At 36.9% G+C, this 17,975-nt stretch overlaps 2 protein-coding genes across 3 annotated transcripts in view; both read left to right on the top strand.

The window, feature by feature from the left end:
- The first annotated feature begins 1,805 nt into the window (after positions 1-1,805).
- Positions 1,806-3,481, top strand: LOC123870646. Its single transcript, XM_045913991.1, has 3 exons — positions 1,806-1,939; positions 2,683-2,745; positions 2,898-3,481. Exons 1-3 carry the CDS (start codon positions 1,904-1,906, stop codon positions 3,393-3,395), a joined length of 597 nt encoding a protein of 198 aa, XP_045769947.1. The 5' UTR covers positions 1,806-1,903; the 3' UTR covers positions 3,396-3,481.
- Positions 3,482-5,612: 2,131 nt separating this feature from the next.
- The window catches only part of LOC123871198 (fatty acid synthase-like), a 29,874-nt gene continuing 17,511 nt past the window's right edge, over positions 5,613-17,975 (top strand). For both annotated transcript variants that reach the window (XM_045914838.1, XM_045914839.1), the window contains exons 1-12: positions 5,613-5,687; positions 6,218-6,369; positions 8,037-8,229; positions 9,083-9,203; positions 10,935-11,138; positions 11,950-12,066; positions 12,373-12,551; positions 14,538-14,680; positions 15,219-15,422; positions 15,749-15,935; positions 16,392-16,554; positions 17,723-17,892. In XM_045914838.1, coding sequence (XP_045770794.1) covers positions 6,223-6,369; positions 8,037-8,229; positions 9,083-9,203; positions 10,935-11,138; positions 11,950-12,066; positions 12,373-12,551; positions 14,538-14,680; positions 15,219-15,422; positions 15,749-15,935; positions 16,392-16,554; positions 17,723-17,892 — 1,828 coding nt within the window. In that variant the 5' untranslated portion in view covers positions 5,613-5,687; positions 6,218-6,222. The remainder of the gene's footprint in view (positions 5,688-6,217; positions 6,370-8,036; positions 8,230-9,082; positions 9,204-10,934; positions 11,139-11,949; positions 12,067-12,372; positions 12,552-14,537; positions 14,681-15,218; positions 15,423-15,748; positions 15,936-16,391; positions 16,555-17,722; positions 17,893-17,975) is intronic.

Here is a 17,975-nt window from a genome sequence, read left to right on the forward strand (position 1 = left end):
AGTTGAGGTTTCATGAGTTATTTAGCTGTATTATGAATTCTTATACAAATTCTACATATACGTAGATACAGTAGTAGTAACAATAAAACTTTATCACCCGAAACAACATTTCAAGAATAAAATGTAAGCAAATGCCTACTGAACAATGGAAAAATTGTGGAAAAATTTAAAACTAGACGATCCTCCTAAGAAAGTTATTCAATGTGTTAATTTTTGATTTTTTTTAGCTATTTTTTAATTAATCGTGAATTGTTCCATGTTGTTAGATAGATAGAAAATAATTCCAAAGTGTAGGTAATTTAGAGGCTTCTTTAGTAGATTTAAATAGTTCCAGCTCAAGAATATTTAGGGAAATGCAAAGATCTCGATTTTGGAATGGTTATTTCCATGTTATTTCATTAAGGTGTTACAATACAATTGGTTTAGATGATTAAGCGAAAGTTTACATTCATTACTGTAAACATTTCGGAGAACAACAGTTGCAGTTGACATTGCCCTGGTTGTCAAACATTGTGTCTTTGTTTACTTCTGAAAATCGAATGATAAAGGTCTGGGCATACGATACCACGATAATCCACTTTTACACAAGTCAATCAGAGATACACCAATGAATGACTAAAATTAATAATCAATACTATCTGTAATTTGTCATTAAGTTACAGTATTTTGACAGCTATAACGTCTATATCGACGTTATAGCTATATCGATAGATTACGGATAGATTAATTATTAATTTCGACCAGTATTTGTAGTCTTTCTAGCCATAGAAAATTCTTCAAATATTTTGATTCAACAGGCATAACGCGTGTTTTTACTTCCTAGCGACATTAAAAGTAGGAAAAACATATCAAACCTCGGCAACGGACACAGCAACCAGCACCACGCAGGCCCAAGTTAAATGTTTCCTTAAATTCATTTTCAAAGTAATACTTAGTTAAAAGATATAACAACAAGCTACCAGCATAGCACCCGCTGACAAACCACTGCATTTTCCAAGTAAATTATACGAGTACATATACACCACTCAGCACATCGGATGCTATCACGTAAGATAGATAAGCTACTACTAACTTTAAGTAATCTTAGTATTTTAACCTTGGTAATTTATAAGTAGGGTCGCACTCCTAGAGAACTTTCATAGATTCGTCCACCTTTCGGCGTTCGGGTTTTCTGCCAAGTATATTATTAATATACTAGAGGATCCCCGCGACTTCGTCCGCGTGGATTTAGGCTTTTAAAGATCCCGTGAGAACTGTTTGATTTTCTGGGATAAAAAGTTGCCTATGTCAATTACAGGCACGCAAGCTACCTCGGTACCTTTCAATAAACTTGTAATATTAACACAGCTAGAGATACTTCGTACAGTCAGTCGACGGAGATGGAGTAGGTAACCCTGCGGGGTAGTACCACAATACCTAGGGGCGACCCGGTGGAGGCATTAGGTATAGCGAAAGGCAGAAGTTGGTAGAGCGAACTAATTAATTTGCTGTCATTCGGGTATATCAAGTAGGCGCTGACCGTATAGGCGACTCGTCCGTCTGTCGTCCGTCGAAAATTATTAGAACCCATGTATCGACTTGGGTCACATTGCTAAAGTTCTAGCTCTTCTACTCTTGCGCGTTTCGTATCTTCTGTCTTACTCATCACCGAGCACAAATTAACGTAACAAATAACGTAACATGATATGAACGTAACAAATCTTTCATTGTATGTAAATTGTCAGTCAGTAGATTCTTGGTCCGAATTTGATCAATCAACAAATGGAAACCCTAACTTAATTATATGTGTTATGAATCAACATTAATCGTGTCTTGCTGATGCTGCTATTTCCGACGAATTGGACGTGACTGTTCGCATTTTGATGAATGCCAGTAAAAATGTCGCGGTCTCAATACGGATAACATGTGTCAGTTGGTGGCGATTCTTTCACTAGTGGTGGTTGGTATTAATTGCTCCCAAAATTAATGGTGCTTCGGTGACCTTGACGGAGACGAGCAAGGCATCGAACAAGTGACAGTAGTTAATCACCCGTTATCATATTGCGATATTTATATGAGTGCAAACATTGAATATTTAGAGACAGTTTAAAGTTATTATTTGTTAAAACCATATCGATGCTTAGGCAGTGATAGCAGGAGACCTACATACCAATTCTAGTGAAAATTTTATTTCAACGCATCACGATTTGATAAAAAATGCCAGTCAGAAGGAATTGCTGACAGTTTTTTTTTTGCATTTTCAAATTAATTGTAGTATCTGAAATCAAAACTTCGTAATTTGTAAATTAAAACTATTACCTAACATTACTATAGCTTTACATTTATCGGCAAACCGAGCCATATTAACGTTAGATAGTTTAACATGTAACATTAGCATGTCGTTGATGCGACTATGAAATCTTTACCTATCCCAAAATCGCCCAACGTGCCTAAAGAAATTTTCACTTAAAAATATAAAGGCATTTTACTACACTACGTCTAGAATACTCTTCGATGCTTTTTTTTATTCATAAGATTTTTCTAATAATTACTTTGGTCGAGTAAATTAATTAAAGCCAAAGTTGCTTCTGGTCTGCAATCAATTATTCAATGTCAATATCTGCCTCATATAAAATCATCTCTGAGCAATTTCAGTTACAATTGTTTTATTTATTCTACCGGGATTCATTGCATTGTTTTCAGTTGGCACTTGCTGCATGTGTTCCTCCACCACTACGAGTGACGATTGATTGTTCTTCCGGAGAGGTAAGGCCGACTTCTTATTAATTAATTTCATAACTTGGAAATAAGCTTTGTAACAATGTAAGTTGTAACGTACGAATAGAAAACAAACTGTACTAGGCAAGCATAATAAATAAGGTACCTATTTAATTGAGTTTCTATTAATTTCATTTCAGGATTCCCAGTACCTGCCAAAATACAGGTCTGCTGAGTTTTCGAGAAGCAATTCACGCTTCGATATCAACTCGTTTTGCGATTTGATTCACCGCGCAATCCCGGAAGCGGTCAAGAATGGAAAGTTCGTAACTGGACAAGAAGATGACCAAGTTGGTCACAGCGACACAGTGGCCCCCGTAATGGCTGCTCCACCGAGAGGTTTTATTCCTCCAGGATTCCCGAAATTAAGGCCTTCAAGACTAGGTACACCAAAGTTAGATGTGCCAAAGCTAAGACCGATGCTACACGGCCTGAAAGCACCAAAAATAGGACCAGCAAAGTCATTTAGGCGATTAAGGTATGAAGAAGAAGAGTCGAGCGCGGAACGAATGGCGAGATTCAAAAAAGGCGTTCAGAAGATGTTGCAAGTGGTCAAAGTTATTGGTAAAATTGATCAGTACCTATCAGAAAGAACAAGGATCATTGTGGATAAATTGACAAAGACATTTGCAGATTGATTACGTATTTTGAGATGAATTCAACTTATATGTAATATAATGATGTTACTTTTAACTGCTTTTAAATTTATGTGACAGTTCAGATATTGTTTTTTCTATTTCAATCTATTAATGACAAGTTAGCACTTGACTGCGCGCGCACCTGCTGCGTGATGTTTCGCTAACTGAATGATAGCCATTGAGCCACCGAGCACATTTGCCATTGGCGGGTTACATTTGATTTGATTAATTGAAAAAAGTATTTTAATATTACTCAATGAGGCACAATATTAAAATAATTTTTGATTGGAAACCTTGAATGGATTAAAATTAAATGTCAAATGAGCTAGGTGGCTATCATTCACTGTTGAACACTGAGTTAGCAGATCATCCCGCAGGTAATAAGTGACGATGCGGTCTAAGATGGAAGCGGACTAATTTGTAAAGAGTATGGCTGTTTTCTATGAAATCCATACCCCTTATCGCCGGTTTCCATTCGGCATCGTCCCGGAACGCTAAATCGCTCGGCAATACGGCTTTGCCGGTAACTAGCCATGTAAGATTTGACAAGACAACAATTAAGACAATTTAGAAATTAAAAATTCCCTAATTGCCTCTGCTCGGAATCGAACTAGGGGTCTCCCACTGAAAAGACTACAGCGCTCACTACTGCGCCAGGGGGGTCGTCAAATCGTAGAAATATCTTTCTATTATTTTTACAATTCCAGAGACTTTATAAAACAATGCGAATTGCGAGGTACTTCCAGCGAGTTAAGTATCAACAAGGTTTCAAATAAGTGCTTCAAAAGTGGCCCGAAATATAAAACCATTGAACTTATTTCAAATTAGTCAAATTTTTTGACTTATTGCTTAGGTCTTAAGTCTCATTTTAGACAAAATATTTTTGTTCTCATTTTAAACAATTTCCTTTCCAAATGAAGGTACTACTTAGTTACTAATAGGATCCTGTTGGAACCCTTCGGTACGGAACCCTAAAAAGTATTACAAATTTGCCTCCTTTGCCCTTAGATTAATTCTTACTGTCGTTAGAATTCATTAAAAGTCAAGGTTAATATTTATTGTATGTAAATCAACAATTAAAAAGTATTACATAGTTGCATCCTACTATACTACATCTTATGTATGACAAACTTTACGTCCGTCACATAGACCTATAATGCGTCATTATTCGAGCTAGGTAAGGTCGTATTATTTCAGTCATAACTCGTCGTAAGACAAGGAACAAAAACAAGGATAAGTAGGTACATCCATTCCGTCTGTCTGTTTGTCTGGCTGTTACACCGTCACTGTCATTTTATTAAAAAAAATACTTGTTGCTAAAGCTGTGAGTGATTTGAGAAGATTTTGATCTTATTCCACTTTACCTTTTCTACAACCGCACTGCACGCCACCGAAAGCAATGCCTCCCTCACCAACTGGGTGCCTGGTGTACTACAACTACCCGCCGTGCTAGATTTTTATTCCATGCCAATACAAACTATGGAAACAACTCCCTTCGGCGATGTTCCTACTAGATATTCACATGGGCTTGTACAGTATTTCGCGATAGTTAATATAAGAAAAGATGTGAGCCAACAAACTTCACAAAACCTCTTGAAGTATTTATGACCAACTCAGGGATTGAATTTTCAAAAATCTAGCGGATACCTACATCACGATAGCTATCTGCATGCCTCAGCCCATCCAGTAGTTTGAACGGTGCGTTAATAAATCAATCAGTCAGTCAGTCAATGAATCAGCCAGTCACCTTTTCCTTTAAAAACCTATTTAAGAGGTATATCTAGGTATTACTAGATGATGCCCGCGAACTCATCCCCGTGTATCTAGGATAAAAGTATAATAGTTTACGAGTATGTGCGTCCCCCGGATGCAAGCTACTGTACTAAGTAGATAATGCCCGCAAATTCATCTATAGAGATTCATTTATGAAAATCCCGTGAGAACTCTTGGATTTTCTAGAAACAAAAGTAGCCTAGTGTGTATGTCCTTCCCAGAGATAACACTGTCATCAATTCATCAAAATTTGTCGAAAGGAAAGCCGTGAAAAGCTAGCAGAGAGACAAAATAGACGCAAATACACTTGCGCATTTAAATATTAGTAAGGTATGGATTAGTATGGATATGATGGATGTAATTATTCAAACCACTTAAAAATGCTAATGGTATACAATAGAACAAACTTAAAAGAAAAACAAGATATATAAGCAAAAAAAGAAAGAAATGCAGTTAGTGTGCTTTTGGTAACACAAGATATCCAGTTTTTGTAATATTTTGGAATTAAAAGTAAACTAGGTAAGTCAGATTTTTTAAAATTAGTATCTTGTAACTTTGGGCACACACATAGCTTAGTTACTATAATCATCTTACATAGTCGTACACGAGACTGCTTTAGCAGACATGACTACTCCGAGCAGTCAGCAGCATGGCGAGATTCTGTCGTGTGGTCGAGCAGTTCACGGCCAGCTTCACACGGGTAGCTAGACTGCTTCAAGCTGCGACTGCACAGTGAACTACAATTTTCTATTTGCATACATTCATGGAACCGCTCGAGCAGCGTCTGCTCCGGGTGGTCAGCAGCACGACGAAATTTCATCGTGCGGTCAAGCTTAGTTGCCGGGCATAAACTGACTTCTCCATTATGCTATCAATCCTCCTCTCAAAATATTGCAGGTAGACAAAAAATAACCCTGTAGGGTACGTACATAGGTATATTATGTAATTTGATTGTAAAAATAAAAATTAGAACCCTTTTATATTTCGGTTAAGCTCTGTGTTATTTATAACTATGATACTGACACCGATTTAATATTATAATCTTACAGATGATATGGCACCAACTCCAAAAAACTTATTATTAAAAGAGGAGAGAACCGCTAATGATGGATGCGATGATACAGTCGTAATATCTGGAATGGCGGGCATATTTCCAGATTCCAATAGTGTGAAGGACCTATCAGATATTCTGTATAACAAGGTAAAACCTAACGGTGAATATGGGCGACGAAAACCTAATCAAAAAGAACTTCTTGCAGAACTTTGCAAAAAGATTCAAGATTTGCTTGAAATGCAGGCAAATTTTGTTTAATAGGGTATTGTCGCACTAAATTAAAAAAAAATTGAATTGGATCCCACTGCCACCAGTCTAAGAGTTTAGACTTCTACAAAATAACACAATGCGATGGCTTCGCTTATAGCCACACACAAAAGTTTATATAATGCATCCTTCAACTTATTCCATAAGACGAATTCTACTGCGTAAGCTTCCCCAAGTAGAGAAGTTAAGTAAGAAGTTCTTAAATAAATAATCTAAGATTCTACCTACATTTAATGTAAATGTACCATTTAATTCCAGACTTCGAACACAAGAACACCTACGTGTTAAGAACTTAACAAGTGTAAATTAAAAATTTATAACACCCCCGACAAGTAAAGGTTACAGTAACTAGAAAAGAGCTGCTAACTTTCAAACGGCTGAACTGATTTTCTAGGATTATAGCTATCCAAAGTATCTGAGTTCATCATCTACATTTTCAAATAAATAATTAGGTATCTAGGCAACGTCCATCTCGACAGCTTGACATTTGTCAATTGACATAATATTATGAACCTAACGGTTAGTTAACCTTCTTTTCTACAAGAAAACTAGAAAAGAGCTGATAACTTTTAAATGGCTGAACCAATTTTTTTGGATTATAGCTAAGAACACTCTCGATCAAGCCACCTTTCAAACAAAAAAAACTAAATTAAAATCGGTTCATTCGTTTAGGCGCTACGATGCCACAGATAGATACACAGATACACAGACACACAGATACACAGATACACACGTCAAACTTATAACACCCCTCTTTTTGGGTCGGGGGTTAAAAATAAAAGCACAGAATACTTAGTAGTATAATACCTCTAGATAGAAAACTCACTTTACAAATAGTCCAGTCATTTGGTAGTTTTACCTGAAAAGTTTTCCGGAAGTTTCAAAAATTGGTGGTTTTATAGATTTCAACGTGCTCTATCCGAATTTTCATTTTGCCACCTCTTTGCCGCTCGCACCGCCCGCGCCGGCCGTCTTGGAAAAATAGCGCCCAAAACAGTTTTGTAACACTTTCCAGTTAACCCCCTTTTTGAGCACCAAATGACTGTACTAAAAGACTTTTATATAAATAGCGACTCTACTGAAGATGCAATTGTTTATGTATTATTAATCTAAGTATAATATGTATGCCATTATACTTAACAGCGAAGTTGAAAATAAAAATTAGCTCGCACAGCGCCGAGAAACCTTTCTCTCTTTCTATTTTGCAAACTCTCTCTCTCCTAAGAGATAAGTGTCGTAAAGGGACGCGTGACCATCGACATTAAAATTTCTCGGGTTAAGACGTGACCAAGTGAGGCCGGCATGCGGGGTGATTCGCTAACTCAGTATTCAACGCTAAATGATAGCCGTCAAGCTCATTTGATATTGGCTGATTCTACACTGCTGCTTATTGAGTGCTATTAAAATAATTTTTCGTATAAAACCTTTAATGGATTAAAAATAAATGGCAAATGAGCTCCGCGACTATAATTCCGTATTGAGTTATCGAATTACCCCTCTGATACCTAAAAACATGAATGATCAAATAACCTGTGTTATGTCCATAGATAAACCCAGTAAACAACGAGAACAGCCGCTGGAATTATGACCACCCCGAAGTAGCACAGTACACGGGCAAAGTGCCTGGAATTAATTTATTCGATGCGCAGTTCTTCAAAGTGTTCTACCATCTTGCCGATAACATGGAACCGATGACCCGCAAGTTGTTAGAAAAGACATTTGAAGCTATTTATGATGCTGGTGAGATTATTTTATTTGCTGGTCAACGAGATGCATGAGAATTTCGTTAGTGCAGAACTTCGTTAACAGTATGAGACTGTCCAGCGATTTTTATTCTCGTCCTGTTGGAAATTGCTGGCGTGCGGACAGAAAAAAACCGATTGACGTTTTTAGGGTCCGTACCTCAAAAGGAAAAACGGAACTCTTATAGGATTACTTTGTTGTTTGTCTTTCTGTCTATCTGTCTGAGTGTCCGTCTATCATGTCTATCAAGAAAGTTTATAGGTTACTTCCTTCCCGTTGACCTAGAATCATGTTTGGGAGGTAGGTAGGTCTTATAGCTAGCACAAGTAATGGAAAAAATTCGAATACCGTGAATTTGTGGTTACATTACAAAAAAAAAACTAGAATGTGTAATTAATATTTTCAATGCCAAGTAGGGTACAATATGAACGGTTTTCTTTCCCTGTACATTCTAAAACAGATTTTTATATATTTTTATGCGTAATAGTTTTTGATTTACCGTGCAAAACGTCGGACAATCGACCTGCCGCTTAACATTTTGCGTCTTTGTTGTTCTATGTCTAGGCGTTGAGTACAGATACAGATCTTTTGATCTTAATTAAAATTGTGTTCTCTTTCGTCCTCGCACTTTCAACCGGCTCCGTTTGAGTCTATAGTTCAGTTGGGTAAGTAAAATTAACACCTTTAAATTGCAACTATTGTTCTAACTTTAAGTAAATGCCAACCAAAATCGTGGGCAGCACCGACACTTGCTGACATCTCTGCGGCTCTTGCGGGACGCCTCTTCGGGCGGGAGCTTTGAGTTATTTGTATTTAACTAACGAATTATGTTTTCTACGCCTACCTACAGGTATGTGCCCGGAAGAGCTTTCTGGAAAGAAAGTTGGTGTCTACATCGGTAACGAAAATTCTGCAACTGAACAAGTTATCTGTGAATGGAATGAGGCAAAGTGTGGAATCTCTTTATTAGGGTTTGTATAAGTTGTAATTAATAAACTATTGTCATCGTCATTATCATTGTAAATATCCATAATGCAGACGCGTCCATAATTTTGAGGGCACGATTCATACAACACAATACAATGCAATTCTTTATTTGCATAATGTGTATAAGTAGGTACATAAGGTATTAAATCTAAGAAACATAGTTCAGCTACTGTACGCCGACATGGCTACATTAGCCATGTCGGCGTACAAATATAGTAGACAGATGAGATTACTATGTATAAAAAAATATATCCCAAGGAATCATAAAATTAAACTTAGTTATGACTATATAATAATATACTATATTTTTCATTCTGGAAAAAAAACAATTCTAAAATATGTCAAAACCAAGCGAATATAGGCACTGTAATGAAATTTGTTAACAAGTGTAAATTAAAAATTTATAACACCCCCGACGAGTGAAGGTTACAGTAACTAGAAAAGACCTGATAACTTTCAAACGGCTGAACCGATTTTCTTGGACTATTCCGCGCCTACAGCGCCTACGATCCAAAGTATCTGAGTTTTCTAAAACATCATTTTCAAATAAATAATTATGTATCAAGGCAACGTCCCTCTTGACAGCTTGACATTTGTCAATTGACATAATATTATGAACCTAACGGTTATCTAACCTTCTTTTCTACAAGAAAACTAGAAAAGAGCTGATAACTCTTAAACGGCTGAACCAATTTTTTTGGATTATAGCTAAGAACACTTTCGATCAAGCCACCTTTCAAACAAAAAAAAAAGTAAATTAAAATCGGTTCATTCGTTTAGGCGCTACGATGCCACAGACAGATACACAGATACAAAGATACACACGTCAAACTTATAACACCCCTCTTTTTGGGTCGGAGGTTAAAAAAGGATGACAAACAATACAATGCTTTTTATCATATTGGAAAAATTCTTCTAAGGAGTATTTTTTTTTCCCCTTGGAACCATTTCTTAAGTTTAAATGAAAATTGTCTTATTGTGAGTGTTTTTATGTGAGATGGTAATTTATTAAAAATAATTCTCTTCCCTCTCCAACATCCACATGCTCATCCCACTTCTTATCTAGTCACAATAAACTGAAGTAACTAACTAAATTTTCAATTATTAAAAGGAACTCACCAATTGCTCTTTTTATTGGTTTTTAGGGTTCCGTACCTCAAAAGGAAAAACGGAACCCTTATAGGATCACTTTGTGGTCTGTCTGTCTGTCTAGCTGTCCGTCCGTCCGTCCATCCGTCGTATCTGTCAAGAAAACCTATAGGGTACTTGACCTAGAATCATGAAATATGGCAGGTAGGCAGGTTTTATAGCACAAGTAAAGGAATGAATCTGAAAACCATTTTGTGGTTATATCATTTAAAAAACATTAAAATGTGTTTAAATTTTCAAAGTAAGATAACTATACCAAGTGGAGTATCATATGACAGGGCTTTACCCGTACATTCTAAAACAGATTTTCATTTATTTTTGTGCACAATAGTTTTTGATTTACCATGCAAAATGTCGGAAAAAATACCCAAGTACGGGACCCTCAGTGCGCGAGTCTGACTCGCACTTGGCCGGTTTTTTAGTTACAAGTTCGATTCAAACGCACTTGTAAAAGTTTTATTTGAATAAACTTGTTCTATTCCTATTGTATTCCCATCAACTGTGTTCGACAACTTGGCCAACACAGATGCAGATAAGTACTTAATTAAATTATTCTTTTCTGACAGGGTTTCTAAAACAATGTATGCCAACCGCATCTCCTATTGGTTAAATGTGAAGGGTCCGTCTTTGGCCATCAATGAGTCCGGCTGCAGTTCCATCAAAGCTATAGAGCAAGGTTACCTCGCCATCAAACACGGCGAGTGTGAAGCTGCCATCGTCGGAGGATCATCACTTTGCTTGCATCCTCAGTCAACCATACATTATGGAAGGTACTTCTAATTTTATCTTTAAATAACGTTAAATAGGATTAAAAGATCTCCCACGTTGCCAGAATGTTGCGAATATCACATTGCTACAAGCGCAATAGCCGTGATCGGCTGAATGTATGGTGTAAATTTTATGGTTTTATTGCTATACAGAAGTGCATTTTGTCATAAGTGCAATAGTATCATAGCTAGCCAATCAGAGGTGATTGCAATCGCCACATTTTAACTATCAAACTATCAGAGCAGTAGACTTTCCGTAGCTGGTTTAAATCATGATTGTATTGTTTAAATACATATTATGTAACTAGAGGATGCCCGCGGCTTCATCCGCGTGGATTTCGGTTTTTTTTCAAATCCCGTAGGAACTCTTCAATTTTCCGGGATAAGAAGTAGCCTATGTCCTCCATGATGTATCCCTAGTCTGTACCAAATTTCATTAAAATCAGTTCAGTGGTTGGGCCGTGAAAACGTAGCAGACAGACAGACAGAAAGACAGATAGACAGACTCACTTTTGCATTTATAATATTAGTATGGAAGTATGGATTTCCTTAGGAGTATGTAGATACACTTAATTATTTAATTAATTACTGGCAGTAAGCGATGCCGTAGCTTAGTGGTTAGAGCGTCGGGCGCGAACCCAGAAGGCGCACGTTCGATTCCTGCCGGTTTTGCAATTTTTGATATGTATTTAAAAATTATTTAGATGGTTATCGATGATTAATTACGTATCATTATCATCAAATAAAATTAATAATCTTACTTTAATCATCGTTAATACTCAATGGTTCACAATGAAAAATTCTTATCTTTTAGAGCAACGAAGATAAGTATGGATGGTAAAACGAAATCCTTTGATACTGAAGCTGGTGGCTGCGCTATATCTGAGGCAATTGGTATTCTATTCCTTCAAAAAGCTAAAAATGCTTTAAGGTACGTCATGCGAAAAAAATAGGTTTATACCTATTATTATTAAGGATGTCATATCATAAGGTTAACAATTAACAAATAAACTAATTTATTTCATTTCAATTCAATAATTTTTACTACGAAGTCTCATAGGCTCACATGGCATCCAAATTCCAACCGCGTAGTGTAGGTTCCACTATCAGATTTTTGAATAATAAAGTGCCAAGCCCATTTTTTTCAGTTTCTTCATTTCTTGCAGTTTTTTCATTTCATTCAGTTCTTCCTTTTTAGGAATGAATGTGATACAGGTGTTATGCAATCTTATTTCAGAGTTTATGCCGACGTTGTACATGTGAAAAATGAATTTATTTCACTTCCTCGAGATAAAGCAGGTCCAAGATTTGGTTTTTATCGAGATCCAGAAAACATGGCCAACTTTATAAGACAGTTTTATGACGAAGCGAAAGTACTGCCACAAGCTATTGAATATGTAGAAGCCTTTGGTTCAGGTATGAGCCGACCTAGTAAAACCATTTAGATCCAAACAAACAAACAAAAAAATACTTATTTAAAATGTATAGGTACTTATACCACAGGAGTAGCTTATACTTCCTTGATAAGGAAGTAGGACGAAATGAAATACATATGCTAATAAAAAAACAAAATAGTGTATCTACTGCAAATGAATGTGAAGTTTAGTTTAGTGACCACAAACCACATATATTAGTGGCGCCCCCAGAGCAAGTTTTTTATATTTCTGGTAAAGCTTTACATTACTTATTTTTGGTTTACTACATTTTGTTTATGTATACAACTTCTGAAGGCAGAGACCAATGACTTTCTAAGCAAGGACATCGCACTGGCGCGCATAACAAGGGACCAAGTAAGTGTGCTTATACTCGGTGTAAGCACACTTTCTTCATTAGTCGCATGTTGACTGCAAAGCTGTCAAGACGCCTAAATGCGCGATCAAAAAGTGCCAAAATAATACGTTAACGACGCAAAAAAGAGATGGTGTGACTTACCACCGGTAAGTTAATTTTATTTACGTAAGATAACATGCGAAAAAGTGTGAAATATTTAGTAAAACCATTGAAAACACTAGAAATATCTAAAATTATTTACAATGTTCCCATTCCTTTCTCTCACGCACATCGGAAAGAGACAGATGGAAGGGCGCGTCACGAATGTCGGAAAAACAAAACTGTGGAGTAGCTTTTTTTTGTTCAATGTAAAATCTATTGGCCATTACTGTATCACATTTATTTTATTACTAGCTGTGCCCGCGACTTCGTTCGCGTGGAATAGCTCTCAGCGCGCTTTATATAGCCACGGACGCTCAGGCGCGAGGCGTGTATCTGTACGTTAAAAATGTTCGCCGTGATTCTTTAAATTGACATAACTTTTTTATTTATGAACCGATTGACATGAAATAAACACTAAATGTTAAGTGAAGCTTACTACAATATATTAGTGACAACCGTATCTAAATCGAATAAGCCGTTTCTGATATTAGCGTGCACAAACACACAGACAAACAGACAAAAAAAAAATTAATTACAATTTCGGGTTCGGCATCGATAAAAAAAAGTAGCAGGGGTTGTTATTATTAACAACCCCTGCTACTTTTTTTTATATATTTCCATTGTACAGACACCACTTTTCTACAATTTTATTATATGTATAGATAGATCTTTTGACGACCTCCAGTGCGCAGTGGTAACGCGGTGGATTTGTATGACGAGGGTCCCGGGTTCGATTCCCGGCTGGGCCGATTGAGATTTTCTTAATTGGTTTAGGTTGGCTGGTGGGAGGCCTTTGGCCATCTTGATTCAAGGCCCATCTTGAATCCGCCATTTTGGTTTTATTTTTCAGCTCCCTGTCAATTGGATGAAGTTCTGAGTGACATTTGTTCGAGCACCCCCCACCTATCTTCAATACCCTGGCCGTGCTCCTCACCGAAATCCTCAATCATCAGCTCTATCCATATTTTTCCTCCGAATCATTTTTTGTCCTCTATACGAAACCATCGGTAAAAAAAAAACATACAAAATTTTACAGAAGAGGTGATCAAATGAGTCAGTCAGTCAGTCAGTCAGTCAGTGAATCAGCACGAGCAGAATAGTATATAGTATAGATATAGTATAATAGTTTCATATTTACAAAAACGAAAAATCTCTCAAAGAAATAACAAAAATTAATAGTGCTACACTACTCCATTCCATTTTTTGTTCAAGTTTGCTTCTAAAATCACCTTATTCAGCTTCGAGTGCAATAATCGATTTACATTGCGGCTTAATCACTGAGGTTAGTTTACAGGACTTGAATGTTAGCGGGAATGTATAAATGGAGCAGTTGAAGCTACATAAGGTGAATTTAGAAACGTGTGCCATGTTTGGGCTCTTGTGTTGTATGCCACGATGTGTCCATGCTTAGAAAGTCATTGGCAGAGACAATATAAAAATACATTTATCTTAGTAATTAATTACTTACAGCTGAACCGGAAGCTGATAAAGCAGAACTAAAGGCATTTGAAACAGTTTACTGTACCAACAGAAGTGATCCTCTTTTAGTGGGCAGTGTTATGTCAAACATTGGATATGCCGAAGCTTCATCGGGGATAGCAGCGATCACCAAGGTGAACAGAAACGCTATGATTTGTATATAAAAATCTTTACTTGAAAGTGCTCAGTTGCTTGTGTCGACTAATAAAGTGTGAATAACTCACGCCAAACTCATTATTTTGACTAATTTCAAAAACTGAACACTTTTAAGTAAAGATTTTTTATATAAACCTGTAAAGATGATACTGCCATTATATTTATTTTAATGGCGCAATTGGAATGCCAAAAGCCTACTTTGTCGTATTAGTTTACAAATCGCGAAAAACCAAATTAAAAATGTAATTTCGCGGTTAGACCCGTTTAGTGCGCCTGAAGTACCTACTTTCTATGCGCGCTCCGGATATCACGTTAAGTCATCGATACCGATTATTATTATCACTTAAACCTGATAATATGATCGTTGAACCTAAATCGAAATTGCTATGTAGGTACTCGTCGAGTCGTATGCAAAGTCATCTACGAGCATAATAATTGTCCTGGGGAAACCTTCTACGATAAGTAAAATACGAAGCAGAGCAAGTTATACTTAAAGAGCAATTTGTTTTTCAATAGGTCCTTTTAGGGTATCACCATGGACAGCTCGCGGGCAATTTGCACTGTGATTCGCCAAGACAAGATATAGATGCTTTGCGTAATGGCCGTATGCGCATTGTTACCGATCATCAGACTTTTGGACGGACATACACTGCTGTCAATAATATCTCTCTGACTGGAAGTAATGCTCATGTCCTGTTAAATGGCCATTACAAACCTAAGGTAAACCTAACCCAATATTGTACCAATGATCGATGTAGTATTACAAATGATAAGTACTAGCTTATTATTCTATGCGAATACTATATGATACATGCTACTTCGTCCGCGTGTATATAGGCTTGTTAATTTTGTTTTAATTTGGATTTCTTAACAAATAATAATCTACGGTAAAAACCTACGGTACTGTAGGGTACGGTAATATCAACGGTAAAAAAATATTCATAGTACACAAAATTTTAAGCATCCCGAAACCACATAATCAAAACTGTATTATAATGATGATATTATGTATTGTTAAAGTTAACCTGACCCAACATTTCTTTAAGGATACTTCAAGGTATAAGGCAAATTTCCCGCAATTGGTTACTCTATCAGGCAGGCAAGAATCATCTGTTGAGAAGATAATTCAGGATTTGAAATCTCGTCCTATTGATCCAGAGGAATTGGCCTTACTCCGTAATATTCACAAAACCAGAATTTCTGGTCATTTAGGAAGAGGATTTATTCTTCTTGGTGAGTGTTTTTATAGAAATACATTTCATCTAATATTAAGTATGATAAAAGTATTAAATGTATAATATAATGTTGTTTAATTTTTAAATGTGCCTAATGCCGTATAAGTGCAGGCTTATAGACATGTGACCGATATACCTAAGTATCAAAACGAAACTGAAATCCGATTTCACAAAGCATTTTTATCACGGAAATCTTCGTCATCGCGGAAATAGGATAGGGGTAGGTACGACGAACACGACGGATTAGGCATTTAGGCACTTGTAGACTTTAGGCCTCATAACTAGTTAGGCAGAAGCCAAAGTTTTAGGTTTTGAATAAAGCGCTCCGGGCATTCCTGAGGTTGCTTAGTTCAATGGCAATGTACCGGCATTTCGGCTTCGGACTTTAACATAATAGAATACGAGTACCTATAGTTGGAGTTGAGTTCTAAATATTTTTAATGGTTATTTTAAGATACAAGTGAAAATAACGAAACTGTATGTCTACATGAAAAGTTAAACTACTACGACGATGCCAAGCGACCTCTGTGGTTCGTATACAGCGGAATGGGCTCCCAGTGGACTGGTATGGGAGCTCAGCTCATGAGGATTCCTGTGTTTGCTGCGGCCATTGAGAGGTTTGTGAACAATTTTCCACGTTTGTCTTCAAGTGATACTTAATTGCTTAAAATGCACATAATTCCGAAAATTTCGAGCCTGAAATCAAACCCCGGACCCTCCGCCAAGGAGAAACATTGGGCAGTAGACTACCACCGCTTTTTTGATTCATTAAAATATATGGTAGTAATAATATGTTGACGGTTATAAAACATAGTGCTGAAGGAAATTTTAGATCTGCCATTGTATAAAATTTCAAAATTGCAAATGTGTAAAACATTTTATATTTATTTAGTAGTAGTAGTCTATTTTACAGTTATATGTTATACCTACTTAACTAGGACCTCATTTGGACGCTGCCGCACCAACCCGTGCTTTCGCGATTCGTTTTTGTCTGGAAGAGATCGCTTTAGCGAGATCTAAGACAACCTTTGCACGCTACAGCTATTATGGTACGTTTACACGCTTGCCAAGGCTCGACAAGCATCCACAAGCACAAGCGTGTAAAGAGGCCGTTTGGCTTGGCTTGCGTGAACTTGCGGGCGCTTGTATCCGATCGGGACTAGTGTCGGTTTTTTGACACAAATCAAAGGACGTTTGCGGCAAGCGCTTGCGACGTGTTTACACGTTGGCGCGCGTTTATTAGCCGCTGTGATTTCGTGACGAACGCACGTCTAGTTTTCTATTCAAAACGAGTGGCTGGTCGAACGAAGAGAGATTTGATTGCTTGTATTTGAAATTAAAGTAAGTTAAACCGAACGTAATAGCCGATATAAGTTCAGTGTCCGCCATGCTTGGATGTCCGTAGCACACTGACGCATTCGCAAGCATGTAAACGACTTCCAAATACCAAGCGACATTTGTGAACGCTTGGGGCTTGTGGATGCTTGTCGAGCCTTGGCAAGCGTGTAAACGTACCTTTAGATCCTTGTATGTTAGTCGATATGTTTACTATGAGTGCAATAAAGTATAAATAAAAAAGGAAAATAAACATTTTTATATTGAGGTATTGATGAAATAATGAACTGATGAATATCTAAAAAAACAAACACGACAGTAGAGCGCGCTACATGGTCTTCATAATAGCCGTAATTGTATAAACTATGTTGACTACTTTGTTTACTCCTGTGCGCAAGTCAATGCTGGTAATTTATTGAAATTCCAATAATCTTTCGCCTAAAATAACAGATGTCGGCGTGTCTTGGAACCCAAAGGAGTGGACATTGTGCACATAATCACATCTACAGACGAAACAATCTTTGACAATATTCTCAACTCTTTCGTCGGAATCGCTGCTATTCAAATTGGACTAACGGAAGTTTTACATGAACTCAAAATCTTTCCCGACATGATTATTGGTAAAATATTTTTTCTTAACTAATTTTCCTAGTAGTTTTCAGTAGAAATAGCGAGGTGTTTGAATTATTTTAACAGGCTCCAC

Source organism: Maniola jurtina, chromosome 13 (genome assembly GCF_905333055.1).
Source record: "Maniola jurtina chromosome 13, ilManJurt1.1, whole genome shotgun sequence".
Classification (NCBI taxonomy): Eukaryota; Metazoa; Arthropoda; class Insecta; order Lepidoptera; family Nymphalidae; genus Maniola; species Maniola jurtina.